At 55.1% G+C, this 27,482-nt stretch overlaps 1 protein-coding gene across 1 annotated transcript in view; it reads right to left on the bottom strand.

Annotated features, from left to right (window-relative positions):
- Positions 1–26,100, bottom strand: part of PLXND1 (plexin D1) — a 52,616-nt gene extending 26,516 nt beyond the window's left edge. Inside the window, exons 1-8 of the mRNA XM_066244528.1 lie at positions 24,618–26,100; positions 9,061–9,237; positions 6,386–6,517; positions 5,995–6,095; positions 5,768–5,897; positions 3,928–4,105; positions 3,641–3,749; positions 3,108–3,210 (exon numbers count right to left, since the gene is read on the bottom strand). Of these exons, the coding sequence (XP_066100625.1) occupies positions 3,108–3,210; positions 3,641–3,749; positions 3,928–4,105; positions 5,768–5,897; positions 5,995–6,095; positions 6,386–6,517; positions 9,061–9,237; positions 24,618–25,937 (2,250 nt within the window). The 5' untranslated portion in view covers positions 25,938–26,100. The remainder of the gene's footprint in view (positions 1–3,107; positions 3,211–3,640; positions 3,750–3,927; positions 4,106–5,767; positions 5,898–5,994; positions 6,096–6,385; positions 6,518–9,060; positions 9,238–24,617) is intronic.
- Between the last annotated feature and the right edge of the window lie 1,382 nt (positions 26,101–27,482).

Genomic DNA, 27,482 nt, shown 5'->3' with positions numbered 1-27,482 from the left:
AGAACTGCTATCCCAATCAAGGGGAGCACTGACTGCGGCAGGCACCCTAAACCAAACTGACGTGTTTCCCTCCCTCCCTTTCTTTACCCTTTAATCCCCCTAATCAGCCCCCATATTCCTCCCAAACCACTCCACTGGCTCCTAATGAAGTTGACACGTGTCCATCCAGGCCTCCCATCGAGGGAGCTTGCCCTCCCATCTGCCACACCCTCTTTGCATCTAAGGCCAAAAGTCACACCTCCTTGGGGAAGCCACCCTCAGGGAGGTCACACCATGCCTCAGACAACTGAAAATAGAGGACATGGCCACCTTCCTCACTCTCCTCCTTAGAAAAGCTACACCCCCACATCCTTTCTCTGAGGTCCACAAGAAAACAGGGAAATGACCCAAGACTCAGGCCTTAGCACCCGCTTTCCCAGGGACACCACCCGGCCTTGCCCAAGACCATCGCCTCCTCCCAGTCCTTGAGGGATCCAAGAAGATGTTCAGACCCTGCTGCCTACCCCCAACCGGAGGTATGGCACCTCTACAGCTAACTGGCACTCAGTTAAATGGCAAATTCAGAGCTTCCCGCAGGTCTGGGGAGGGGGTGCCTTTTCTGCTTGATTACCATAGTCTTCTATGACAGGCCCTCTCAGTGCTCACACCCCAACTCCTGGCCCACAGAGCCACAGCCAAAGAAATAGCTCCAGACTGGTGAGCTCCTATGCATGTCAGAACCTAGCACAAAGGTTCCCTCCCCAATGAAGTTCTCCCATCCCATCTAGCCTTTTAGTGAGCACCTACTATATACCAAGTATGAAGTCAGTGTCTTACAGGTATAACTTCAGAGCCCCACCCCAGCCTTTGAAATAGCCCCCATTTTACAGATGGGAGAAGAGACACAGAGGTTTGGTGGCTTGCCCAGAACCACACAGCCACAACTCAGAACTCAGGTCTTGGCTCATGATTGGGAGGGCAGAACTATGTCCAACTGAATTCTTTCCCAGTGCCTAGTATAGACTCAGGATACAACAGGTTTTTAATAAATGCTGACTTAACTGTGTTGAGGCTGAGTCCCTGTCGTCCCCCCACCCCTCTAGGTTACAGTGCAGGAGGCAGGCTGCCAGCTCAAGTACTTCCTGCTGACATGTACTGAGTCCCTACTATGCACACAGCCCTGGCTGGGGGCTGAAGACGTGAACCCCAAACAAGAGCAGGAGTCCTGGCTGGCCCAGGCTGGATATCCCAGCACCCAGTGCAAGAGCTCGGGGCCTCCCTTTGGTTTAGCCACGCAGCTTCCACTGCCCTCTCCCCGTGCTGGAAACCCACGTTACCACCTCACTGCTCTGAGGTAAGCATTGCTCCTGCTGGATTCCCCTTCCTCAGAGCTCTTCTGAGGCTCAGGCAAGAGGGATTGAGACTGAAAGATTCTAGGTGTGGGCCATGGCATGGTACCGGCTGTGGGCAGACAAGGCTTCATGGATTCCTGGCAAGGTCCTCTGAGCCCCCAGTGCTGAGAGGCTGGGCTGCTTCCTGGATGCATGTTAAGAGTGGGGCCCCAGTGACCTCCTTCTGTGAGGAGCCAGGGCCCCTGGGTCATACGGACTTCCTCAGTTGTGCCAGCTAGGAAATGAGTAAAAACATCCCTTTCCTAGAGAGATGAGCTGCAGGCAGAAACTCAGGACCTCACCCTTGCAGCCCTGGTACAAGACAGGGCCCAGCAGTCAGGTCTGATGGGAGATGAGCTATGGTCTTAGGACCCTGGGACCCTCACCCCCACTCCAGCCATTCCATCTTTTTTTTTTTTTTTTTTCATTTTTCTGAAGCTGGAAACAGGGAGAGACAGTCAGACTCCCGCATGCGCCCGACCGGGATCCACCCGGCACGCCCACCAGGGGTGAAGCTCTGCCCACCAGGGGGCGATGCTCTGCCCATCCTGGGCGTCGCCATTTTGCGACCAGAGCTACTCTAGCGCCTGGGGCAGAGGCCACAGAGCCATCCCCAGCACCCGGGCCATCTTTGCTCCAATGGAGCCTTGGCTGCGGGAGGGGAAGAGAGAGACAGAGAGGAAAGCGCGGCGGAGGGGTGGAGAAGCAAATGGGTGCTTCTCCTGTGTGCCCTGGCAGGGAATCGAACCCGGGTCCTCCGCACGCTAGGCTGACGCTCTACCGCTGAGCCAACCGGCCAGGGCCTCAGCCATTCCATCTTGGCTGACATCACCACCCAAGCCAAAGTCTCAGGAATCCTGTTTAGTCATCTCTGGCACAAGGCTTGGGATGGTCTTCCAGGCTCTTTGAGCAAAGGTGAGAAGCCACCCTGCAAATGAACATATGCTAGAAACAACTGGCAGCAAGGTATGTGCCATTTCCATCTGTACTTTTCTCCTGCTCCCCACGTTCCTACCACACCCGGCCCGGGGCGATTAAGTCCAGCCATTCCACAGCACCGGGGAGGGCCTGGCCCACGGCCAGTGCAGAATCAGCCTGCGAAGCCCAAGGGGACCAGCATGAGCAAAGAACTGGGAGCATGTGGTTCCTGAAGCAGTGTGCCCTCTGGACCCAGGTCCCCAGTGCCAATGGGGAGATCAAGGCAGGAGCCTTTCAGCTCAGCTCAGCTCCTCATTTGGAAAAACGGGGAGAACATGGGCTTAGAAAGAGGGGTTTGGATTTAAGGTCCAAGTCAGGTATTCCCTGACCCCTTAGGGTTGCTGAAAATGTTGAAGGTGGATTGAAAACCTAGCCAGTACTGGCACGATGTGTGGAAAGGGACCCCCTACTAGGGATGGGAGTACAAACTGGCTCAGGATTTCTGGAAGGCAGCTGAGATAAAGGGTAAAAAATACGGCCATACTTTCACCCCAAAGTGCCATTTCTAAGAGTCGGTCTGCAGGGAATAATCAAGGATGCACACAGGGCCCTGGTCAGATAGGCACGTGAAAAAGAGATGCAAAGTGACCAGCCTGTCCAAACACAGGGGATTGGCTAAACATGCTATGTGACAAGCACAGCTGTGAAATCTGGTGCCAAAGAAGAACATTTAATGATGTGGAAATGTTCTCAACCTGTTAAATGACAAAAAAGGTAATGAAACAGTGGAGGCTGAGAGCATCCCCAGGCCTGGCTTACCGTGGGATTTGGTGAGGCCTCACACCGAGACTGGTTGGAGACACAGGCGTGCTGCTGGGTGCACCAGAAACAGGGCCACTGTGCTGACAGGCAGCTGGTGCAGCTGGAAGACAAGGGGGCCCCTCAGATACTCAGCTCTCACTTTGCCCTTATCCCCTCCAAATGCAACTCAGAAGGCAGATCCCAGCACAAGGGAAGAAGGTCTTTCTCATCATCAGAGCTGCCAGAAAGGGTTGTGCACTGCATAGGGTAGTGAGTTTTCCGCTGCAAGAGATATGCAAGGAGGAAGTAGGCAAGCAGGATCTTCAGGAGACTAAATTAAGTATAAAAAAGGCACTTCTCTCTACCCCTACCCACCTAGGTACTCACAGAGGCCAGGCACTTGGGTGATAAGAGTTTGTTGCCTGAATAAGTGAGTTGGCAAGTGAACTACTGAGAATCCTACCTCTAGGGCACTATCATTTTTCTTCCAAAGGTCTCCACAAGAGCAAAACCTCCTCCCATCACCGGAAGTTAGCCCCCAACCCACTCACGCTGTGTGGGGGTACACTTGTCCAATGCGACTGCAGTCGTAGATGATGAAATTGGCACTGACGATATTCCGCCTTTTGACCCTCACAGACATCTCCACCGTCACATGGTCTGGAGTGATTAGGAGAGCCAGGGAGGGAAGAACAAGGAGGCAGGGGGTCTCCACTGACATCAGAGGCTGTGATACCAGGACCCCCATGCCTGAGATCCATCATTACACCCCTTCGGGGCTGAGCATCCGAGGGCCCCCAAATGGCTGTCCCCACATCCCAGTGAATACAGAACATACCTTGGTGGGATGGGAAGGGTGGGAACTGGTCCTTGGGTAAGAGATTGCAGTAGGCGATCTGATGGCCAAAGGCAGGGCCCGGTACTCGGGCCACAGTACGAATATTGTTCCCATAGTCACAGGCCATCTCCATGCCACTGAGGCTGGGCAGGCTGCCAGAGATCTGAAGGATCATGCCCTGGAGGCGAGGGACTTAGCTGAGGTCAGGTCCTCCCCTCACAGCCCCACCCCCAGCCTAGTAACCCTGGGAAAACTGGTGGTGATGGCAGAGGGTGGCTAGGACTCTAGGTTACAGCCTATATGTGGCCCTGCCCCCACAGGCTTCAGTTTCCACATCTGCAAAATGAAACAGATTTTATAGTAGCCAAGGAGGCCCTGCATGATCTGGCCCATGACTTCTCTGACCCTACCCCCTAATTCTCTAATCTGCCAATCTTGTTCTCACCTCAGGGCCTTTGCACTGGCAGTTCCATCTGCCCAGAATACTCTTCCCATATACTCAGCTTGGCTCACCTGTGTCATATCTCTGCTCAAATGTCACCTTTGCCGTGAATCCCCCATCCTGACCTGGTCTAAAATGTCAGCACCCCCTGACTCCAGCTCCACCCTTCCCTCTGTTCTGCTTTCGTTTTCTCTATAGCACTTATCATCACCTTGATATTTTATCCTGCTTATTCTCTCTCATGAACATGTCAGCCCCTCAAGGGCCAGGGATTTGTCTGTCTAGAACTGCTCTTGGCACATAGTAGGTGCTCAGTAATATCCTAAATGAATAAATGGATGGCCTGACCTGTGATGGCACAGTGGATAAAGTGTTGACCTGGAATGCTGAGGTCACTAGTTCAAAACCCAGGACTTGCCGGGTCAAGGCATGTACAAGAAACAACTATGAGTTAATGCTTCCTGCTCCTCCCCCCACTGCCTTTCTCTTTCTCTCTCTCTCTCTCGCCTCTCTTTAAAATCAATAAACAAAATCTTAACAAACAAACAAAGAATAAATGGATGAACCTATGCCTGGTCTGCTTGACAAGGCAAGGCATGTGAAGAACTATGTGACATGTAATAACGGAGGGCGTTGCAGAGGGGCCCCAGGCCCCAGCAGAACCACCCACAGGTGACAAATGAGGACACTCTGCCTCAGAGCAGTCTCTGAGCGCAGGGCTGGGTGGGCTTCAGGCCCGTCTGTCTCTCTTCCCAGCCCTTTGCCAGGGTCTGGAAGCACGCCTGCCCCAACGCTGCCTGCTATGGGTAGGGAGGGGGCTGAAGAAGCTCTAGGCCCTTCTGGGCACAGGCAAAGGGAGAGACACTTGACCCTGTGCTACAGATTCATCTGTTTCTGAGAACAAGAAATAGCAGCCTGGCACTGGGTGGTCCCTCCATACCTCCCTTGTTCTGGGGCCAGGAAAAGGCAAAAAGGTGAAAGTGAGGGACTCATTCTCCTCCCATCCTACAACTTGCCCCTTCTTCTTGGGACTCTGGAGCCTGCCCATCTGAGTTCGAATCCCAGCTCTGCTACTCCCTGGCTGTACAATCTTGAGCTAGTCACTTTACCTCTCTGTGCCTCAGTTTCCTCATCTATAAAATGGGGATGTTAAGAGCATCCACTTTATAGAGTTGTGTGAGGTCTAACAGAGGTGAACATCATACATACAGAGCGTTCTGGCACTTGGTCCGTGCTCAGGAAAGCCCAGTCATCCTCCCTGCATCATTGTTTGTCTCCAGGTCCCTGGGGCACTATGGGCAGGAGTCCCCACCTCTCAGGGCTGGGGTGCCAGGTGAAGAGCAGCTCCCTACCCTATGTCCCCTCAAAGAGGGTTCTGCCCTCCCCCCCCAAACTCACTGGGTACTCCTGGTGCACGTCAATCTCAGCAGGCAGGACTGTCATGGTGGGACAGCGGCCGGGGCCCTCGCTGGCGCTGGTCCAGAAATGCTGCTGGCTGGAGTTGGCGCAGTCCTGCTGCAGGGTGCACCTAGAGTAGAAGGACACCATCAGGACTCAGGTGAGCTTCTCCCCTGCTGTAGCCTCTCGGGGCCCGGGCCAGGCCCGGCCCCTGCCCTGGGCCTTACCGTGTCTCCAGGGCACACCAGCCGCAGTAGGCATCAGCCGCGCCCACGCAGTCCCTGCAGGTGGTGTGCACGGCACACGCAGCAACTCTCACCCTAACCATCTGGAGGCAGAGCAGGGGCCCACTCAGTGGGGCAGCCAGCCCCTTCCTAGGGACTCAGCCTGGTGAGGGCCACGAAAGGCTGGGGAACTGAGGTTCAACATTGTAACAAGCAAAATATGGGAACAAGGCTTCCCTGCAGAGGTGATGTCTGCACTGGGAGGTGAAGGGTGAGCAGGCAAAGGAGGGGGGGAAGGAGGGTGCTCTTGGTGGGAGGAACATGTACAACGGCCGGGCAAGCAAGATAGCTCAGCTCATCCTGGGACCTTGTCAGGCCGGGGCACTGGCCTTACCTGGTGGGAGGTCATCAGATAAAGGTAACCGGGGTCTGCTGGATCGAACTGCATGACGTGGTGCACAGGCTCTCCATAGGCCACTGTCACTAGCCGCCTGCTGACCACCTGCATGCTCTCATTCAGGTTGATCTGGGGGGGGGGCAGGGTGATGGTGTGCTGAGAAGGTGCCCACGGCAGAGGAGGCCAAACACAAGGGAGCTGCCACCCAGCGGAGGGGACCTGACCCAGGCTTGAGGGCTCCACCTCCCCATCCTCTAGGGCCCTTCCAGGACTGGTGGGAAATCATAGACATGGAAGGGCAATGGTCCAGCCTCTGTGCTTTTGCCTCTGCTGTGCCCCTACTAGGAACTCCCTCTCTGCCCCTCCCCAGCACATCCCCCCTGAGATGTCACACGGGCTTTACAGTTTATAAACATTCTCTGGGAGGCTGTCTGGCATCATGCCTAAGAGCAGGAACTTGGGTTTGAATTCTGACTTTGACATTTACAAGCTGTACAAATGGACAAGTTGTCCCCAAGGTACTCCTCCCTCTGAGCCTCCAGGAAAGCTGCCTACATGCCCTCCAGAAACCAAACTGAAATCACTCTCTCCCCAGGATCACAGGCTCTGTCCTAGGCCCTGAGACACCCCCAGTGCCAGGTGGCCTCTTGGTAGAGTCTGTCCCAGGCAGCTTGGCCCAGGTTCAGTATGCTGTCCCCAGCCCCACCTCCATGCATCCAGTGGACACTCAATTCATTTCTACTCCTTCAAATGTTTCCTGAGCCTTAGTTTCCTGAGCTAAAGGGACTAATGGCAGTACTCACCCTGCAGGACTGTGGGAGTACTGAATGAGAAGATGCATGCAAGGTGCTAATGGGCTCACACTGCTCATTCCTCCCCCATTACACCCATTTCACAGGTGACGACACTAAGGCCCAGAGAGGCCAAGGGACTTGGCAAGAGTCATAAAATAAAGATGTCTCAAGGTCACAATATAAGCTTCAGGCTGTCTGGTTCCAGAGTCGAAGGCTAGGATTAGGGCATGGGGTCCAATATCCAGGCAGGAGGACAAACAGGACTAGCTGCGGCCTGGAAGCTTCCCTGGCTAGGGTCCTCCCTAGGTCCTTCAGGGTCCCATCAAACTAAACTGCCCTTTTTCGACTGGCCTCACATATTCCCAGCATGCTGCCTTGTCAAGGACCACAAAGGCCCTGTGCTGGAACCAGTGGCCAATGCCTTCCTGGGACTTCCTACTGCCCAGCCCTCCTCTGTGGGCTTTCAAACCTTTAGTGGTTCCTTCCTGATTATGTAATAAACTTGCGCTATTCAAGGCCCTGATGATCTGACCCCAACTTACTCTGCCAGCCTCATCTCCACCTACTCAACCCATTGCACAAGACAGGGAAACTTCTAGGCCTTTGCCCCAGGTGTGCCCCCTCCTGGAATATCTCTCCCCATCCTACTCATGTGCAAATGAAGCCCAGCTCTGTTCTCGCAATGTCTCCTCCAGAAATGCTGCCTACATGCCCTCCAGATACCAAACTGAAATCACTCTCTCCCCAGGATCACAGGCTCTGTCCTAGGCCCTGAGACACCCCCAGTCCCAGGTGGCCTCTTGGTAGAGTCTGTCCCAGGCAGCTTGGCCCAGGTTCAGTATGCTGTCCCCAGCCCCACCTCCATGCATCCAGCGGACATTCAATTCATTTCTGCTCCTTCAAATGTTTCCTGGCCACCTGGGCTGGGTATTATGATCTAAGTCCTCAGCTAGCAGGAGATAGAGTCTGCACAGGACAGGATGGCAGGTGAAGAGGCTGGGTTGAGGAGTAGTATCTGCTCTGGGTTAGCAGAATCTGAATTCAACCCCCCCTCTTGCTGTGTGACTTTGGGGCAACTGTTTTCCTTCTCAGCACTTCACTGCCCCATCTGTGAAATGGGAATCATGATTTTCTCGTTTCTTTTTTTTTTTTTTTTTTTTTTAATTTTTTTAAATTTATTCATTTTAGAGAGGAGAGAGAGGGAGAGAGAGGAGAGAAGGTGGGGAGGAGCTGGAAGCATCAACTCCCATATGTGCCTTGACCAGGCAAGCCCAGGGTTTCGAACCGGCGACCTCAGCATTTCCAGGTCGACGCTTTATCCACTGCGCCACCACAGGTCAGGCGGAATCATGACTTTGACTTGCTTGCACAGGTGTCAAAATTAAATGAGATAATGCCCATGATGTGCCTTGTGAGGCTGGGAAGACAGTGGATACCTAATAACTGCAGCTTCACAAGAAGAAAATGGGATGAGAGCGCCCACGTGCCAGGTTGTGGCCTTCGCCCTGTCAAAGTCACACAACAGTCTCAAGAGGCAGGGCTTATAGTCCTTCAAGACAGGGAAACTGAGGCCCGCAAAGAGAAAGTATGTCACACAGGGTCAGACAGCCTGACAGTGGCAGAGCCTGGAGAACTGAACTCAGCTCCATCTTCCTCAAAGCCCCAATCCCAGAGCCCCAGAAAGAAGGGCCGACCAGCAGCAACTGGTTCCCTCTGTATGCCAGGGCCCCTGCTGTCATAAGCAGGAAGGGAAGAAACAGATGTGAAAATGCTCTGTAAACTGTAAAGTGCTAGGGTAGACAAATCAGAGAAAATGAAGGCTAATGTTGGACCTCAGCCTCCCCACTCCCCACCCCGAGCCTCTTCCCCCAGCCCTACCTTGAGCAGACGCCCACTGACTGTGCCCAGGAAGACCACCGTGTAGTTGCTGATACTGGCCACGGCCACAGAGGAGAGGCCCGGGGCTCGGAACACGGGCATGGCCTTCAGGGGCTGCAGGATGGATAGCGGGTGCTGTAGGTGGGCCGCTCCACAGTCCAACTGCTCCGGCTGCAGCTGGAAGAGAAAGAGAACACTGACCTTGGCCCTGGAACCTTCTCCAGCTCCCCACCTGCACTGTGCGTGTCTCAGCGCTCAGCATCAGAGCCTTAAAGTCGTGCTTCTGCTTTAGAGACCCAGCTCTGGGCTAAGAGCCAAACACAAGCAGGGTCCCATCCCCAACCCCAGCTGATTTCTGACCTTGGCTTTAGTCAAAAAATTGCCCCAAGATGACGTTTCAGGCACGCAGGAACCGTACAGGAGGAGTTATGGACGGAGGGTAAGAAGGGCTGGCAAGGGGACAAGGTCAGGTATGCAGGGGCCAGGGAGGTTGGGACACGGTGAGGTCTACACAGCCTCACGTCCTTGGAACTGCTCCTCCTTTCCGGTCACAGACTGGCAGAACGTGAGACCCACACTTACCTGCTGACATCTAAGGGGCATCCATCCTGCCTCAGCTATGTCTCCACAGCAACCATGGGATTCCCTCCACCCCGGCCTCCAGCTCTGACCCCAGCTCTGACCCCAGTACCACCCCTAAATTCCCAGCAGCTCATCAGACTCCAGGTTGAGTCCTCTCCAAACTGAGGCCCTTCGCTCCCCTCAAGCACACATCCCCTCATCTACCCACATTACAGATGGACAAAGCGAGGCCAGGTGTGTGCAAACGCACAGTCCCACCATTCATATCAGCCCAATGCTACCTTAGGTAGAAAATTAGCCCCACCTCACAGGAGCATGACGGCTGTGGCTGGTGATCCCAGTCCCTGGCCATTCCCTGCGCGTGCTCCCACCTTTCCCACCATTCTCCAGGTCTTGTGGTCCTTTCAAAGTTTTGCCAAAAATACAAAACAGACCTCCAGGAAGCAACTTTGAAAAGATAATTGTGCAAATCTACAAGGATGAGACACAGCATAGTTCAGAAGAGCAGATGGGGACACACTTCCCATCTGACAGGACTGGGCACATCAACTACATAAATTTCGGCACATCAACCAGAAAAGCCACTCCACCCCTAGGGCCACCCCAAGTCTGTACCGATTACAACAGAAACACATCTGGCTGAGAAAAGTCACAGGACATCATACATCATGGGGCCATTTTGGTAAAACAGATACGTAAATAACAAAGTAAAAGTCATGGCAGTAAACATAATAATAGGCCAGGTTTACCAGGAACAGAGACTGGACCTGGCATGGCCATCAACTTTCCTGAATCCTGGAAGCCCTATGACCATGTCACAGATGGGGAAATGAGGCTCAGAGGGGAAGGGGCCTGCTCGAGACCACCATCTGCAATGCCATGCCTCTAGGACTGAAGCTGGCAGCAGACTTAAGACCACACCGGCCCCCAGATGCCAGGATGTGGACATCAAGGCTCTGAACAGGGACCTAGAAGGTCACCAGAATATAGCACTGAAAGTGGCTTTCAGGTGCAGCTTTAGTGAGGCTTTCCCCCCCTTTCTTATCTGTGCTATTTGCACATCTAAACCATTGACTATGTGCCTGTGTGGTGTTTGCACAAAAGCTCAGCTAGTTTTCAAAAGAAAACAATAAATATTAGGTCCTTCTATCCTTGAGCAAATAAACATAGCTGTAGCCTGATGGGCTTCCAGGAGGGGGCCATTTCCCAACACAACCCTAACTGGTCGAGCCCCAATCCTAGAGGTGGGGTGGGGCTGGGGGTGCCCTGAGCAAGAACCCATGAGTAGGGTAGTCATCCATGGGATGGCTGGAGGTGAAGTGAGCAAGTAAGTCACTTCTCTGAGTCTTAGTATACTTAGTTATAAAATGGGTGCATCTATAGCATCTCACTCAAGGGGGCTGGGATGAGATAATTCATTGGAAAGCACTCATACAGGGTATGGCCTACGCTCAATGCTCCAGAGGACTAGCTGATACTATTCTGTTTCTGATACAATTGTCACTAAAATTATTACTACACTGTGGAATCTGGGGCAAATCATGACTACCTCAAAAGCTTCTGCACCTGTCTCTGACCACCCTGAGGTGGCTCTCCTCTCACCTAGGAGGCTCTCCCATACCCCCTCTTCTCTGGGGTTACCCTTGTCCCCCACATTTCCCCCTGAACACAGCTGCCAAGTGAGCCCTTTAAAATGCAAAGCAGGTCTCCCCAGTTTAAAACCCACCAATCGTGACACACAGACTCAACCATGAATCCTGAGTCCTCCCACCAGGCCACCGGGATCTTCAAGCTGATCCCACACCCTCCTCCCCTCACTCCTCCACTCCAGCCACAGTGGCTTGATTTCTCAAACATCCCAAGCTGGGTCCTGACTCAGCTCTTTGCCCTTGCTGTTCCCTCTGCCTGAAGTGCCATTCCCCATATTGTCATATACAGTCGACCCTGGAACAACACAGGGATTAGGGGCACCGACACCCTGTGCAGCTGAAAATCCATGTACAATTTTTGACTCCCCAGTCCTAAGCGTCAGAGGGAGATTGGTTCCAGGACCCCCTGAAGATACCAAAACCCAAGGATGCTCCAGTCCCTTATATAAAATGGCATATGCAGTCTGCCCTCCACATCTACAGACTCCCAACTGCAAACCATGGCTGGTTGAATCCATGGCTGTGAAACCTGAGGACACAGAGAATCAACTGTATATTTTTAAGAATTTGCATATAAGTAAGCCCAGGTGGTTCAAACCCATGTTGATCAAGGGTCGACTGCAATTTGCTCCCTCTTGTCCTTTAGCGGCAGACCTGCCCTGCCCCATTTCACCCTGTGTGTGTGCCCGAGCTGAGGGCAGCCCTGGAGAGTGGGCACTGCACCCTCGCCCCAGCTGCCTCTCCCAGGCCCAGGCCACCCCTCAGCAATTCTGCAGCTGCAGAGGGGAGTGAGCCGGGCTCTGTCTGCCCTCAGGCCCCAGCTTTGGCTGTGAGGGACACGCTTCCTTAGGGGTTATATAACTTTTCTTCACTGAATATGGATTACTCCTATCCTTAAACAATAAGTTGTTTTAAAATTAAAACTGTCAACCTTTGCCCAGAGGACATGACTTTACTCCCTGAGCTCTGAGAGGTCCTGATGTCACCTTTCGGGTTCTCTGCCCTGGGCCCTGCAATGGGGGGGGGGCAGCACCCAGCCGGGATGGGGGTCCTGGGAAAAGCCTGACGGGCACCCAGCCCCGGGTGCTTTGTGGGCCAAGCAGCAGAGAGGGTGAGGGGAACAGGCTGGGAAGTCGGCTCTCGCCTGCCTGTCCTGACGTTCACAAGCCATTAATTCTGCGCTGAAGGAATTTTCTAAAAAGCCTTTCTTCCAACTTTTTTTCTCATCCTAAAAATAAAATTTAAAAAAAAATTTTTTTTTTAAAGGAGAAGTAACCCATCAGCTGCTTGGAATGATCTGTGCTCTGAGGGGGAAGCTGACTCCCGACCGACCGCGACCGCGGGGGAATCACAAGGCTGGGCGGGAAATGCCTCCCTGCTGGGGGAGGGGGCTGCAGGACTGAAAAATAGGGACAGCAGGCTTGGGGACCAGGCAGCCAGCCCTAGTGTGGCCTCAGCCGAACTTGGTCTCCTGAGGCAGTCAGCTCCACAGGCTCAAAATATCACCCTGACCAAATGACACTGCTTGAAATTCCTCCATTAGCACCGGCCTTCCTTCAGGTTTCACTCAGCCCAGGTCTCTCAGAAAGTCAGTCCCCTGGGAGTAGGGAGAGCTGGGCTGTCCCAGCAGCTCCCTTCCGTCCACAGGGTCACTTTCCCTACAGCGAAACTGGTTAGTCCTGTCTTCCCCCACTAAGACTGTCCCCTGGCTCTCTGCTGTCCTCAGGATCACGCCTGGCATTTAGGCCTTTTGTGATCCCGCTCCTGCCAAACGGTCAAGCCGCCACCTCTCCTTTCCTCTGCCCCACCCTCTGCTCCAACCACACCAATCTCTGCAGTTCCTCAAATGTGGCCACATTTTCCTGCCAGGGCTCCTAACCTTCATAATGTTACTTCCTTAGCAGCCAGTGCCTTCCCCACACCTCTGAGCCACTCATACTTCCCCCTGGCCCCCCAGACCCCTTGCCTTAACCATGCTGTTCCCTTTACCAGGTATGCCCATGCAGTAAGTTTTTAGCCAGCCTTCAAAGTGTGGCTCAAAAAAAATCTCCCTTCCTCTGTGAGGGCCCTGTGCCGGTCACCACCTTCGTTTCTCATGGCAGCATACGCATGAGTCTCTCCAGGGCAGGGACTGAGCTCTGAGGTGAGCGTTTACTGAAGAAAGAAAACTAATTTTGACTAAAGTGTGGACAACTGTACTCAGCTCATTCCTTTCCAACCAGAGAGACTGAGAATAACACTGCCATGCTGAGTGCTGGAGAACTAAGGGAAAACTAGGGGTCAACTGTCTGCCTGCTCAGCATGCGTACCACCAGGAGCAGGTGTTCAGGCCCAGACAATACCTGGATGCTAGTTTCAGTTCCTCTAAGAACTTCAGCTTACCCCTCTCTAAAATGTGATGAGCAAGTCTCTGGTCTCCATTCTTTTCTGAGAGCAGGATGCCCCCTGCCCCCTCCTGCTCGCTGCCTCCTGGGGCCAAAGCTCAGCTCTGCCCACTCTCCCATTAAAAGTCTGACATATTGATTTCACTACCAACTGTAATTGTGTTGACTTTCTCTCCCCAGGAAGCCAGTTGGAGCAAGAGCTTCAAGAGCCTGGCTTCTCAGGCCTCCCACATCCTGCCTGCAGACCCCACCAAACCTCAGTCCCACCGCAGGTAGCTCTCCGAGAAGGATGAGGCACCAATGGACACCGTGGCAGACTGCAAGACCTAGCGGTCCATCTCACATATAGACAGCACCGGCTGTTGGGGCTCTGTGTACCTTCCTGCCTCGAGTTTTGATTGTTATTGAACTGTAATCTTGGGCAAGTGAGGTTTCCCTGCCAGAAGTGGGAAGCACACTTTTGGGTATTAAGTGGCTGACAAAGATGGCTCACTGCTCATCACTCCTGGGCTGGGGACTTGGTGGGCACCTTCCCATTCACCCTCCACAGTAGCTAAAGGGAATCTTTAAAACTACGAACCATTAAATGCAAAGGGGATACTGGAAAGGTAAAGGGACATTCATGGAGTAAAATCTGGAGTTTAGTTGAGCGTAATGGACCTATGCAGTGGTTTTCACCCTTTTTACACTTGGGGACCAATGAAAATAGAAATATTTCAGGGACCGCTAAGGCAGAAATCACCCTGAGCATAAGCAAATTCAACTACGATTACTGGGCTTATAATCTTCATACAACATCAGGGGGGTTAACTCTTTCGTGGACCAGCATGAAATTTCTGGAAGATTGAAAAATACTTGTTAGACAAATGCCCCATGGTTATGGATGGCCTTGGCAATGGGGACAACCAAGGGGAGGGCATGCAGGAACTATCTTTGTAGCTTTCCTGTAAATCTAAAATTATTCCAAAATAAAAGTTTCTATTAAAAAACACACACACAAAAAAAACTGCAAAGCAGCTTGTAACCCCTCCACAGCTCAACAGCCGTCAATGGATCCCCAGTACCCTCAACATAAACCCAAACTTTGCTCCCGGGCCCTACTGGATCTGGCTGGCCCAGATCTCAACGCCCTGTCTCAGTCAATTCCTTCTCCCTCCTCTTGGACTGCTGAGGGGCTGGGAGATGCCCCAGAGACAAGGACTAAAGGAGAGGGAGCTAGCAGGGACCACAGTGTAATGGGGATCTGACAGGTACAGTCTGCCAGAGGCTTCAAAAGCCAGGCCTGGACAAAAGGGCCTACAAAGGTCTGCAAAGCCCAACTGAGTAACTCCTCCCCACATTTCAGAAGCTCCGAGGTTAAAGGGGGAAGTATTCTCAAGGTCACCCAAGGGCACATGGTCAGGTCAGAATCTGAAGCCACACTTATGACTCCCAAACCCAAACTCCACCCTCCTACTTCATTCTGCAGGGCTTCTCTGAACACTGCTGCTATGGGCTATGGGTCCACTGAGCTGACATCAGCACTGAGGGCAAACTGAGGCATGGAGAGAGCCAAGGGCCTACTATTTGCTGGCCCTGGGAGGAGTCAGGATGGACTCCACTCTAGGGGGCCTCTGGCAACGGCCCCCGTGCCAAGGAGGAAGCTGCCTGCTGCCCAGAGAGGAAATAGCAGCACCTCCCTGTGGGTGACCAAGACGCTCACTTCCTGGAGGGGTCAGGGTTGGAGAGGATGGCCAGCAGGCCAGGGAACAACAGGAGGCCTGGGCCTGAGCTGGAGAGGAAAAGCAACGTCTTAGGGAAACCAAGGCACCGAGAGGGACAGAGGCTTTCTCAGGACACACAGCGCAATAATTCCCCATCTTGCCCTAGGCTGCCTGAATCAGGAAGGATGAACTGGCAAATGGCAAGGACACAGCAGTTCAGGCAGACTCTTCCAGTTTTTGAGAGTCCTACCTCGGTTTCCCTGACCCCCTTCCCTGGAGCTGGGCACCATCTGGAAGAGCTGTGTGAACCAGCTGACCAGGCTGCTCTGAACACGAAATGTCCACCCACCCACAACTAACCCTCCAGGCCCTGCCAACAGGCTGGACACAGTCTGGAGGGGCAGCCTCCATGCTGAGGTCAGAGGCCTGGCCATACTGGGATGAGGGCGCGGTGGCGTACACACTCTTGTGTCTCCATACAGACAGAAGCTAAAGCTCCTAATGTGCCAGATTTCATGGCTTTTAACACAATGGGGTGCCCCGTCCTTTCTGAGCCTCAGTCTCCTCATCTGTAAAGTGGGGACCTAAGCGTGGGGGAGCTCCCAGGAGGAGCCACTATGCCACTTCCCAAAGTCAAGCATCTGAGGCTGGATCAGCAGGGCTGCCCCGATATAGGGAGCTAGGCTGAGGCCTGCTTGGCTCAGGGCCTGCCTGGGAACTATGGCCACAGCCGCTGACTCAAGCAGCCATTGTTTTGTTAGCTGGACGTGGCCCCCCAGGCACCCACCTCCCCCTTCTCAAAGCTGTTTCTCATTCCAGCCCAGCCTGGCCCCATTTCCAGCCCGCCCCCCTGGGTCCCAGAGGAGCGCAGTATGGGATGGGCAGCCAGTGACTTCCCTGGCCCCAGTGAAAAGTCACTCCCTCCCACCAGCTCGAATGGGGGGCAGGGTGGTAGAGCACTGTGGCTCTGGCCCCTCCCTACCCGGAACAGTTTCTGTTCCAGCTTCTTCCCTGAAGGGGATGCAGGCCAGGAGAGGCTGAGAGCTGCAGCTGTCTCTCCCCTCCTGGGGCTGAGGGGCCCTGGAGACTGAAACTCACACCCTCCTCCCCTGGGGTGCTGGCCTTGGTCCCAGAGTCACTGTAAAACTGCCTGTGGGCACAGCTCAGAGGATAGGGCGGGCTTGCGGCCCCCAGCAAACATTTCTGGGTCGGGTCTTCTGTGTTGAGGACATCGAGGGCACACGTGAGTCCCTCTCTCTAGCTGCCCAGATCCCAGTTCAAGACCAACCCTAAGTTGGGAAGTGACAGCTTCATAATAACAATATAATAGTATCAACAACATAACAATAATAATCAGCTACCATTTACTTTGTGCAGAGATCTCTGCCTGTACAACCTCATTTAACCCTCACCACACCTTAGACAGTTGATGTTACTTTATAGCTAAGGTAACTGGGGCACAGACAGCAGAAGTGACTAGCCCAAGGTCACACAGCCGTTGTGTCCAGATGGGACCCTCAGTCCTAGGCAGGCAGGTTCTAGAGCCCTTGCCCTTCACCACAGCCTCTCATCTGCTACTCTGTCCTGCGTTGCCAACAGCTCCTGGGAGTGTGACCACGCGGAGCTGAAGTGCCCTGGGTTGCAATCTGGGGAAGGAAACTGAGGCGCATCAAGGTGCTGGCCACCTCCTGGGGGCTCAGTCGCCTCAAACACAGACAGTGGGTGCATCTTGAGAGGAGCATAGGGGGAGGCGGTGGACGCTGACACTGGTTAGCTCCTTTCCAGGGCCCGGCCTCCACTCCGAGGCCTCTGCCCACTGCCCCCCCATTATTTACCGATCAGAGCAGAAAGTGCTACATGATTAACACCCCACTGGGGCCTCGCTGAGCCTTATAATGGAGCTTAGAGCTTCCTCCCTCCTCCAGCACGTGATTTATGGCATTTCAGGGTGAAGGATGCTGGACTGGGTGGGGCGAGCCCTGCTGGCCCGAGATGGGAAGATACAGGTGGCAGTGAGTATGGGCAGCAGAATGGGAGGTGTAAGGCATGTCCTGGTGGCCTGTAGGGTTTGCCCTGGGCCAAACATGGGCTTTGAAAGGAAGAAAACAGCCTCACTCTGGGGGTAGTAGTTAGGATCCAAATCCACATGGCTGGCGCCAGGAGACTTTCTGGGCCTGTCCCTATGTGTGGACCTGCTGGTTTCCATGGCAATCACCACACCATTCTCAGAGCTGGAGAGGCCCTAGGGAGTCACCTGGTCCAGCCGCTGTGAGGGCTCTGAGAGAGAGAGCTTCCTGCTTCTACCAGCATCTGGCAGGACTAATTAGGGGCCAGCACCCATGGGTCCCTTCTAGAAACAGATTAACTGTCTCACCCTTCCCCCAAAGCCTTGCTGGCTCTCTGCAGCCCACAGGACAGTGTCCAAATCCTTGGCCTACACCATAGACCCCACAGACTCTCAGCTTCATCTCTGCCTGCTAATTAAGCCACGTTCTACCACATCTCTGGGCCTCTGTCCCTGCTGTGTCCTCTGCTTGGAATGCCTTTTCCCACCCCATCTTCCAAAGGCCTGCTCCAACGTCACCTTCTTCCAAGAAGCCTTCCCTGACTTCCTCAGATGAGGCTAGTCAGCATGCAACTCTGGCTACAGTATGTCTTCTGTCATGATCTCCTCCCTGACCATCTGGGCGGTCCCTGGAAGGCAGGGACAGAGTCTGCTTCATCCCTTTTGGGGGGCTGCCATGTAACAAAGCTGAGCCAGCCCCTCATACTGCCACACTTCAGAGTGCCCTCCACCCGGAGGACAGTCAGGGCAGGAGAGGTGGCCCAGGACATGTTGGGCCCGGTGGGCAGAGGTGGAGACAGCTGCAGCCCCACACCTGGGGGACCTGACCCCAGCTTGGGACCGTGCTGGGTACTGGGCTGGGCAGTTCCACAGGCCCCACTGGACAGACAGCTCTCATCACTCCCCACAGCAGCTCCAGCAGGGGCAGAACTTCCCTGGGTTTCAGTTTCTCCACCTTTTAAATGGACCCATTCACCCCTTCTCACTGTGACCACAAGGCCCCTTTGGCGCACACCACCCTGGGCAGTGTTTCCAGAGGAACCAGGGAGTCAAGGTGATATACACAGGCTCTGCAGCCGGACACCGGCTCTGCCTCTACTCACTGTGTGACCCCAGGCAAGTCACTTGGTCTTCCTGGGCCCCTGTGTCTTCTTTTTGTAGATTGGGAATAACACTCACTTCATTCAGCTTCAGGGTGGGGGGTTGTATCAAAAGATACTCTATGTAAAGTACTTAACAAAGTGCCCAACACAGAGTAAGTTCCCAGGAAACAATAGAAATAATAATGATGTGGATGGGAGCAGTTCTGGTGGCAGAGTGAGGACTTCCTTGCCACCCCATGGCCCAACTCAGATCAGGAAACTGAGGCCCAGAAAGGGGAAGGGGCTCATTCCCAGGGGCTCAAACCCTCATGCTCTTTCCGTAAACCATGTCTTTCTTCCTGCAGCAACCAGGGCTCGGGACAGGCCTATTTCCTTAATCTCCATGAAAACCAGCAGCTGTGGGCAGGCACAAATGAACTCTTATAGAAGGTGCTTCTGCAGGGGCTGACACCAACTCACAGATGGCCTCCACCGAATGCCAGGCTGCCCTGTTCTTCCCTATGCTGAGCCCTCTTTACAGATGGGGAAATGGAGGCCCAGAGAAGGTTAGTGATGCCCGAGGCTACAGTAAGTTAGGTGCTGAGCCAAGATTTGAATCCAGGGAGTTGGCACCAGGGTCCAGCACTCACACTCTACTCTGGGCCCGCTTGGGTGTGGCAGGTTCTAATTGTGGGCATGGCCAGGGCCATGGTAGATCCTCCATCCCCCTTCCTAGCAAATGACAGGCAATGAGGTGCTGCCCTGGGGGGGAGAAAGAATCCTGCCCAGCCCCAGTCCCCAGCATGGTCTGCACTCGGTGAGGCTGGGTTCAATGTTGAAGGCATGTGTCAAGTCATCATTCAAATTAACCATATCCCTCATTTGCAAACTCAAAAAGCCAGGACCTCACTCCTTCCAGAGTCCAGATAATCCCATTTTTAGAGATGAATACAACCAGGTGCTCCCCTGCCTCTCCCACTTCCATAGGAGGCCCCGTCAGTCACAGACCCAGAGTTATGGCCCAGCTTCTGCAGATGCCCCAGCTGGCTGCACCCCACACTGAATCTCAGTCACTGCAGCCGTCAGTTTCAGCTCAATCGCGGCCTGCCTGGAAGTGCTATCACAGAAGGGGGTTTTATATATACAAAAGGCTCTACCCAGCCTGACCAGGTGGTGGCGCAGTGGATAAAGCGCCAGACTGGGATGCGGAAGGACCCAGGTTCTGGACCCTGAGGTTGCCAGCTTGAGCGCGGGTTCATCTGGCTTGAGCAAAGACCTCACCAGCTTGGACCCAAGGTCCCTGGCTCCAGCAGGGGGTTACTCAGTCTGGACCGTGGTCAAGGCACATGTGAGAAAGCAATCAATGAACAACTAAGAAGTCGCAACGAGAAACTGATGATTGATGCTTCTCATCTCTCTCCGTTCCTGTCTGTCTGTCCCTGTCTATCTCTGCCTCTGTAAAAAAAAAAAAAAAAAAGGCTCCACCCAAACCTCCATGGGAGTGAGGGGTAAGTGCCGAACCTGAGCAGAGAGCTCCCAGTTAACACCAGCATCACCCAGCATAGACTCTGCAGTCAGACAGCCAGTTTGCAGATCCCTACTCCTGCTAATCAGCTGTGTGACACTGGGCCTCAGTTTCCCCACGTGTAAGCTGGGGATAACAGCACTTCCTGCCTCAAGAGGGCAGTGGGACGGGGGCTGTTGGTAATACTATTTGTGAAGGGCCAGCACAGTGTCCCCGCTCAGAACTCAGAGCTCCAAGAGAGCCCCTACCCTCTGCACACCCCTCAGGCCCAGCAGAAGCTCAATGTCTGCCCCACTCTTCCCATCTCAGCTCTGTCCTCCTGTCTCTGAGCCCAGGGGGCCTGCAAGGCACTAGACACACCCTCACCTCACCCCTCTGTCTCGCCTACCTCTGTCCACTTTCAGGGCCTGATTTGATCCCCTAACGCATCCTCCGTCCTCTGAGCACTCCCTGCCTCGCTGGCTGTTCCATTCATTGAACATACTTTTCTCTGATGTGTCTTTTCCCCTCCTGATACTAATACCTCTACCTAACATTTCCTGGGCAGTGCATGTGAGATTTTAATCCGCCCACATCCTTCCTCAGAGGAAGACACTGGCCAGTTTCATAACGAGGAAGCAGGAGACCCAGAAGGTAAATAATTTACCCCAGGTCACACAGCATACAGGCCAGAGAACAGAACTCAATGTCAGCTTTTTACCTTCACCTACCTGGGAATACAGAGAGATGACATTCCCAGGCAGGGACGTTAACAGTGTGCTGGCCCAAGCCCTGTCTCTCTCTCGTTTAGGAGGTCATCCTAGCCAACCCCATGGGAACCCTTTCTCCTAAGTCCTGCCAAGTGTCTCTGCTTGTACCCTTGGCCACAGGGAGCTCACTGCCAGCCCCATCCAGTCCCAACTGCAAAGCCCATCTTGGAAGCTCTGTCTCCCTCCACCTCCACCCAGTGTTTCAACCCCTAAATTGGTTCAGAAACCGCCTTCTTGACAACGAGCACCCACCCCCACATGCCAGTTTAAAACTGCCTGAGCATTTTTTCCCACCTTTACTATAAAAAGACACCTTGAAAATGCAGCATTGACATTTCCCTATCAGTTTTCTTTTTTACTTAAAAACACAAATATTATGGTCATTCAAAGGTGAAGTCGGGGAAGATCAGGAAAGGAAGGGAGACTCAGCCTGCCCTGACTTGCTGGGTGATGCCGCAGCTCAGTGCCCCCCCCCCCCCATAGCTGCGGTAACTTCCCAACTACCTTCCACTTCAACATGAGGTGAATATAGGAATCTGTGCAAGAGGCAACCACGGCCAATTTCCTCACTCACTTCCTCTATCAAAAGTCCCACAGCCCCAAACAATCAAGGGCACAACCCAGGCTCCCCACCTCTGACCTCAAACCTCAGCAGCTCCTCCCTTCTCTGCCAGGTTCCCAGGTGGAAGGCAGTGGCAGACACTGAGACTTCACTGTCCTAAGATGGAGAGCAGAGGACAAAGCCTGCCAGGTGAGGAGTGGGGATGTCTGAGCACCCCCGCAGAGGCTATGTGGGAGGCTGGATTTCCAGAGGCCTGGTCAAGCCACTTCCCTTGCCTGGAGGTCAGATGTCCCTGGAGAACAGATGGAAGAACAAGGTGCTATTGCCCAGCTCAGTGGCACCAACTTCGATCTGACGCCAGGCCAGACTGGGCAGCTTCCTTCCCCTCCATCTTGTCTGTCTCCGCCTCTGGGACTCCATCCTGGCAGCCATATCTGTCCTGAGCCCACTGCTACCCTCCATGCTCCCTGATGGCCCATCACAGCCCCAAGAACAAGGCCTGGCCCGCCGCCGCCGCCGCTGCTGCTGCTGCGCCCAGAGCCCACTGCAGTAAGTGCTCAAGGAATATTTGCAAAAGAATGAGTTATTCTCCTGAGAGATGGCCCTGGCCTCCTAACTACTAAACCTTCCTCTCATCTTTCCTTCTCACCAGCAACCTAGGAACTTTCTAAAATAATAATATTAAAAATAATCATAGTAACTACAAGCACGTGTTTTGATCACGCTACTAAAAGCTTCACATGAATTATCTCATTGAATCCCCACCACAGTCCTGTGAGGTAGGTACTTTTATTATTGTTCCCATTCCACAGAGGAAGAAATGAAGATGGGTCATTCAGATCATATCACTGCTCTGGCTAAAGCCCTTCAAGGCTCCCTATGTCCTCAGGATAAGTCCCGATTTCGTAATCTAGCCAACCTGCACTCCGCAGGCTCTACCTGCCACCCCACTCCATCAGCCACACTAACCACCTTTCAAGTTGCTCTAGCCAGCCTTGCCTTGTCCAGGCATTTGCACAGGCTGTTCCTTCTTCCTGGATGCTTTCTTCTTCTGCCAGCTTCATGTGCCTAACTCCTGCTCATCCATCCACCTCTGCTTTGATATCACTCCCCTGGGGAGCCTTGATGCCCCTCTCCTGGCTCCCTCATCACTTGGGGCTATAATAGCCTGGCTACATGCCAATCCTCTGCTCACTGGCATGGCCCACGAGAGCAGACACTGAATCACCACTGGCCCCTAGTACACAACACAGGGCTAGGCACACAGTAGGGGTTTAGCAAATGTTTATTGAGGCTTCTATCTGGTGCTAGAGGTGGGAGATGGAGGAGTATTCATTGCTACAAAAGAAGCCAAAATAGGCCACTCTTTGCTGTTCAGGACCAAGCCTATGCTAATATTGTCCCCTGGGGGAATAAAAACAACAAGAATGGCAGAGCCAGGTGCTTATTATCTGCCAGGTAATAGCAAAGTGCTTTATATTAATTAGTTCATTTAGTCCTTAAAACAAGTCTTAGATATTGTTTTTATTATTCCCACTTTACAGATGAGGAAACTGAGGCTCAGAAAGGTTAGGTCCCTTGTCAAGGTCACACAGCTGGGAAGTTACAGAGTACAGTTTGAATTCAGGGTGCAAAGTCCAAGTTCTTAACCTGTAACTGGGATGATGGCAACAGCCTGGAGCAAGAACTATGACCACCCTCCCCACTTCCACCATGGGGCCTTGAACACATCTGGGAGACCTTGCCCAGCGGCAATGGGCACTGGCCTGTGCCCCCATAGCTCAATATGGGAAAGGGGAGAGTAGTGGGGAGGACATAGGGAAAGTGGCTGAGGAGAGCTGAGAATCTGTTCCACTTTGGGGTCAGGAGGGGGCCCTTGGCCGCTCTGTCCCTGGGGCTGTGTCTCTGGAGAGGCCCTGCCTGCCTAAAAAGAAGGAAGCCCCAGCCTCCTTCAGCGGAGTGAGTCACTGCACTGTGGGAACCAGGATGGTTCCTGCCCGAGGGGGAGAGAGACTCACACTGAGGGCCTAACTGGACCCAAAGGGCCTTGAAATCACCCTCCATAGAGTGGGGCTGACTCCCCACTCACTCCTCTAGCCCTAAGGCCTCCAGAAACAAAACTCACCCCCTCAAACACAGCCCATTGCGGTATGTAGCTCTGGGGAAAGGAGTAGTGGATATCACAACCACAGTGCTGGGCCGCCAACCCGAACTGCTCCCTGGGACAGTCTGCCCTGCTCACCCACCATGACCTTTATTGTCAGGGCAGCCAGCCAGCCGGGTGGTGGGCAGTCGTGGGAGCCTGACTATAGGAGAAGGAATTTGCATTTTCTCTAAGTCCCAGTGTTGGGCACACTCACAGAATAATTAAGCTCATGAGATTCTTGCTACAGCCTGAGGACCACAAAAGGGCTGGGGCAGGGCCACTGGGGGACCTGGCACCAAAGAGGACTCTGTAATCACCAGAAGTCTGAGTTTGGCATTTGCAGAGGAAGAAACTGAGGCTTCCTAGTCAGCCTGGGGTTCAGACAGAGTCTCCAGACTCAGACCCAGATGCAGAGTGTGGAAAGGTGCAGGGTTCCACCTCCCCAACCCTCTTAGAAGAGTGACCCCTTTCCAGTGCACTTCCTTCAGAAGAACTGCACAAAGTTCCCTCCTGCACCCTTGAGTCATGTCCTCACAACTTCAAACACACAGTGATCCCCCAACCTGGCCCCCTTGCCACTCCCCAACCCAGCCCAGGACACTGGGTCCCCTTCCCACCCAGCTGGTGTGCCCCAACACCTAGCCCCTCCTCATTCCCTCCTGAGCCTTCCTTAGTCCTGCCTCCTGCATACCCTCCTGGCCCTGGCAACTTAGGGCCGTTGGTCAAACATGCACTCCCTGTGTGCTCAGCTCACCGCCTATGACCATCCCTACTCCTCCCCAGTCAGGTGCACACCTGAACTATTGTATATAAAGAGAGCACCTTTAGTTCTTGTCAGCAACCTGGACCCCTCCCACACACCTAGGTATTCGCACCTGTAATCCAGCACTCAATTGACCTCACACTTGGGCCATATCGACGCCTCCACCTCGGATGACACCTGTATCCTCATGAGTACACCTAAGTCCCCGAAAAGGCACCTGTGGCCTAAAGTACACACCTGTGTCTTCAGGGTCCCGGTACGCTCAGTGCACAACCCGCCGAGTTACCGGCCCGCTCTCCCTTGGCGCCCTGAGCTGGGTCCCTCGCACCCCCGCTGCCTGGGCGTACCTGGATGTTGCGCTTGCGCTCGCAGGCTGGCCCGGTGCCTTGCACCACGCTGTCGAGCACAGCCACTACGTCGGGTGCGGGCTCCACGAAGCAGGCCGTGCGGGCGGCGCGGATGGCAGCTTGCACGTCGGCGAAGCGGAACGCGCAGAGCGCGGCCGGAGCCGCGCGGGCCGCGGGGGCCCCCAGGGGCCTCTCGAAGACCGCAAAGAGCAGCTCACGCGCGGGGAAGACCGACACCAGGCGGCTGTAGAGGTCGCCGCGGCCCGTGCCGCCCGAGCACTGCAAGCCCAGCTGGATGTAGGACTCGGTGAGCTTCTTGGCGTCGCCGCCAGCGCCGCGAGGCAGGCAGATGCGCGCCAGTAGGCTCCGCGCCTGGCTCTCCTTGTCGCCCGCGCGCGCCTCGCTGTTGAGTGCCAGGTACGCGTAGGACTGGGCACCCGACGGCGGGTCCGGTGGGTGCAGAAAGGCGCGCACGAAGCCCAGCTTGTGCTGTTCCTTGGCCCCCTGCTTTATCTTGAGGATGTTGTCGTCGGAAGGGTTGAGATCGAAGGTAAAGAGCTTGGCCAGGTCGCCGCGCGCATCCAGGGAGCGGATGGCGATCTCGGGTGTGTTCTCGAAGCGGTGGTCTTCCAGGCTGCGGTTGCGCGGGAAGAAGGCGCTGCCGTAGCCGGTGTACGTGGCACCTACAAGCAGGCGGCTACCTCCCGCGCCGGCGGCGGGCGGCAGCACCAGCCCGACGGTGGACGCGTTCGGGTGGTTGGCCGCCACGTTCAGCATGCTGGGGAACACGGTTACGGGCTCGGCGGGCGGCGCGGCGGGCGGGAAGTGCACGGCCACCGTCGAGATGTTGCCCCGGCGCCGCAACTGGCAGAAGCCCTGGTAGATGGAACCACACACGACCACCAGGCCTTGGCCGGGGTCCAGTTGCAGGATCTTGTTGTAGTTGTCGGTGAGACGCCGCGGGTGCTCGCAAGAGGCCTGCGGCAGCTGCGGGGCGTGACACAGCGGGCTGTCGGCCACCGGGCCCACGGCCGCCTCAGCCTCCAGGCTCAGGTTGGCGCCCGACAGCTGGTAGAGGCGGTTGACGGCCGCCAGGTACACCGTCCCCGCCGCGCCGTCCAGGGCGAAGTTGTTGGTGGGCGTGGGCGAGGGGAAGCGCCGCTGGATCTCTAGGGCGCCGGCCTGCGCCGCCCCAAGCAGCAGCAGCAGCAGCAGCAGCGGGCACGGCAGCGGGGCCCGGAATGGCGGGCGCGGCGGCAGGGGGCTGGCCGCGGCTGCCCAGGCGCTAAGGGGTGCACCGCCCGCGGCGCGACGAGCCATCCGGGCGTGCGCGGGCTGCGCGGCACGGCGAGTGCATGGGGCGCGGCGCGGCCAGGAGCCGGGAGCCCGGAGGAGGCAGGAGGCGGGGGGCGGGCCCGGGCCGCGAGGCGCTTCCTGCCCGCGCCAGCCGCCCCCGGCCCCGGCGCCCCGGCCCGGCTCAGCCTCACCGCGCAAGCCGGGGGCGGGGCGGGGGCGGCTCCGTTGCGGACACGCCTTCGTGCCGTGCCCCGCCCCTGAGTCCCCTCCCGCCCCCCGCCCACCTTTCACAGCGTCCCGGCCCACTCCACGGGCTGCCCACTGGCCCAGCCCCACCCCGCCCGCTCGCCGCCCGCTCGTCGCGGGCTGGCTCGGCTGTCGGAGGGTCCGGCAGCCCGGCGCCCTCCAGGACCCTTCCGCTTAGCGTCCGCGGCCCCGGCTCCCTTTCCCGGCGCCGCCTCGGTCTCTGTCGCTTGTTCTTTCCTTCCTTCCTCCTAGCCGCTCGGCCGGTCTCGCTAGGACTAGTTTTCTTGCCTTTCTCCACTCCCGTCTGTCTCTCTGTCTCCCTGTATTCCTGTCTATCTCTGTCTAACCGCCCTCCTTGAGGGTTGCTATCTTCCTTCTGTTTTCCTATCCTTGGCAAAATCTCCCTCTCTCCGTGGCTCCCTCCTCTTCCCTCCCCCTGAAATTCTCGGTCTCTCTCCCATCCCTTGGACCCCCCTCTTCTCCATCTCTGTCACCTTCTCTTCCTCTCTGCCTTCCACAGCCCTCCCTCTCCCCAGCCGTCTCCCCTTTTTCATCCCCTTTCACGGGGCACTGTCCAGGCCTTAGGCCCCCAGGCCTGAGCACCTCCAGGGCCAGCTGGACAGGGAGCACCACCCCTCAGTCCCTACGATCTGTCCCCTCAAACCCCAGCCCCATAAAAGGGGTTTTATTAATGGTGAGACAGAGGGGCAGACGCATAAATCAGGAAAATGGAGAGAGGAACTACTTCAGGCTGTGGGGCAGTCTGGTCTGCGTGAGCCACACCCAGTGAGGCCTCGGTCCTGAGAGCGAGTGGCCCCCAGAGGCCTTGTATGGAGACCCAGCCCTGTGGGCTGCTACTCTCTTGCCCACCACAGTTCACCAGGAGGCACTTCCACTTTGTGGGGGACTCAAAGGGCCTAAACTCCTCTCAGATTTAGTGGCAGATCAGCTGCATGAGCTGTCACTGGGCCACTTCTTTCACCTGAAAGGAGCAGGTAGGCATTGGGATGGGAGACAGGTAGCCATGATTCCAAGGCCACAGAGCTCATATGAAGAGCCGTCATGGCACCTGGCCATGGTGGGTACTCCAACAGGTCCTGTGCCAAGATCTGTGTTAAGAGCTTTACATGAATTAATTTACATCCTCTTCATCACAGCTGCCCCCTGAGGCTGGTACTGGTGTCCTACCTTACAGAGCAGCTCCTGAGGCTCCAGAGGTGAAGGGACTGTCTGGAAAGCACAGCTCATAAGGAGCAGAACTGCAATGTCTGAAAGCCAAACTCTGTTGGCTTTGAAACCACCCCAACCCACACTCAGCCCCCG

This window comes from Saccopteryx bilineata, chromosome 10 (genome assembly GCF_036850765.1).
Source record: "Saccopteryx bilineata isolate mSacBil1 chromosome 10, mSacBil1_pri_phased_curated, whole genome shotgun sequence".
In the NCBI taxonomy this organism is placed as follows: Eukaryota; Metazoa; Chordata; class Mammalia; order Chiroptera; family Emballonuridae; genus Saccopteryx; species Saccopteryx bilineata.
This window is presented reverse-complemented; position numbering and strand designations above follow the sequence as displayed.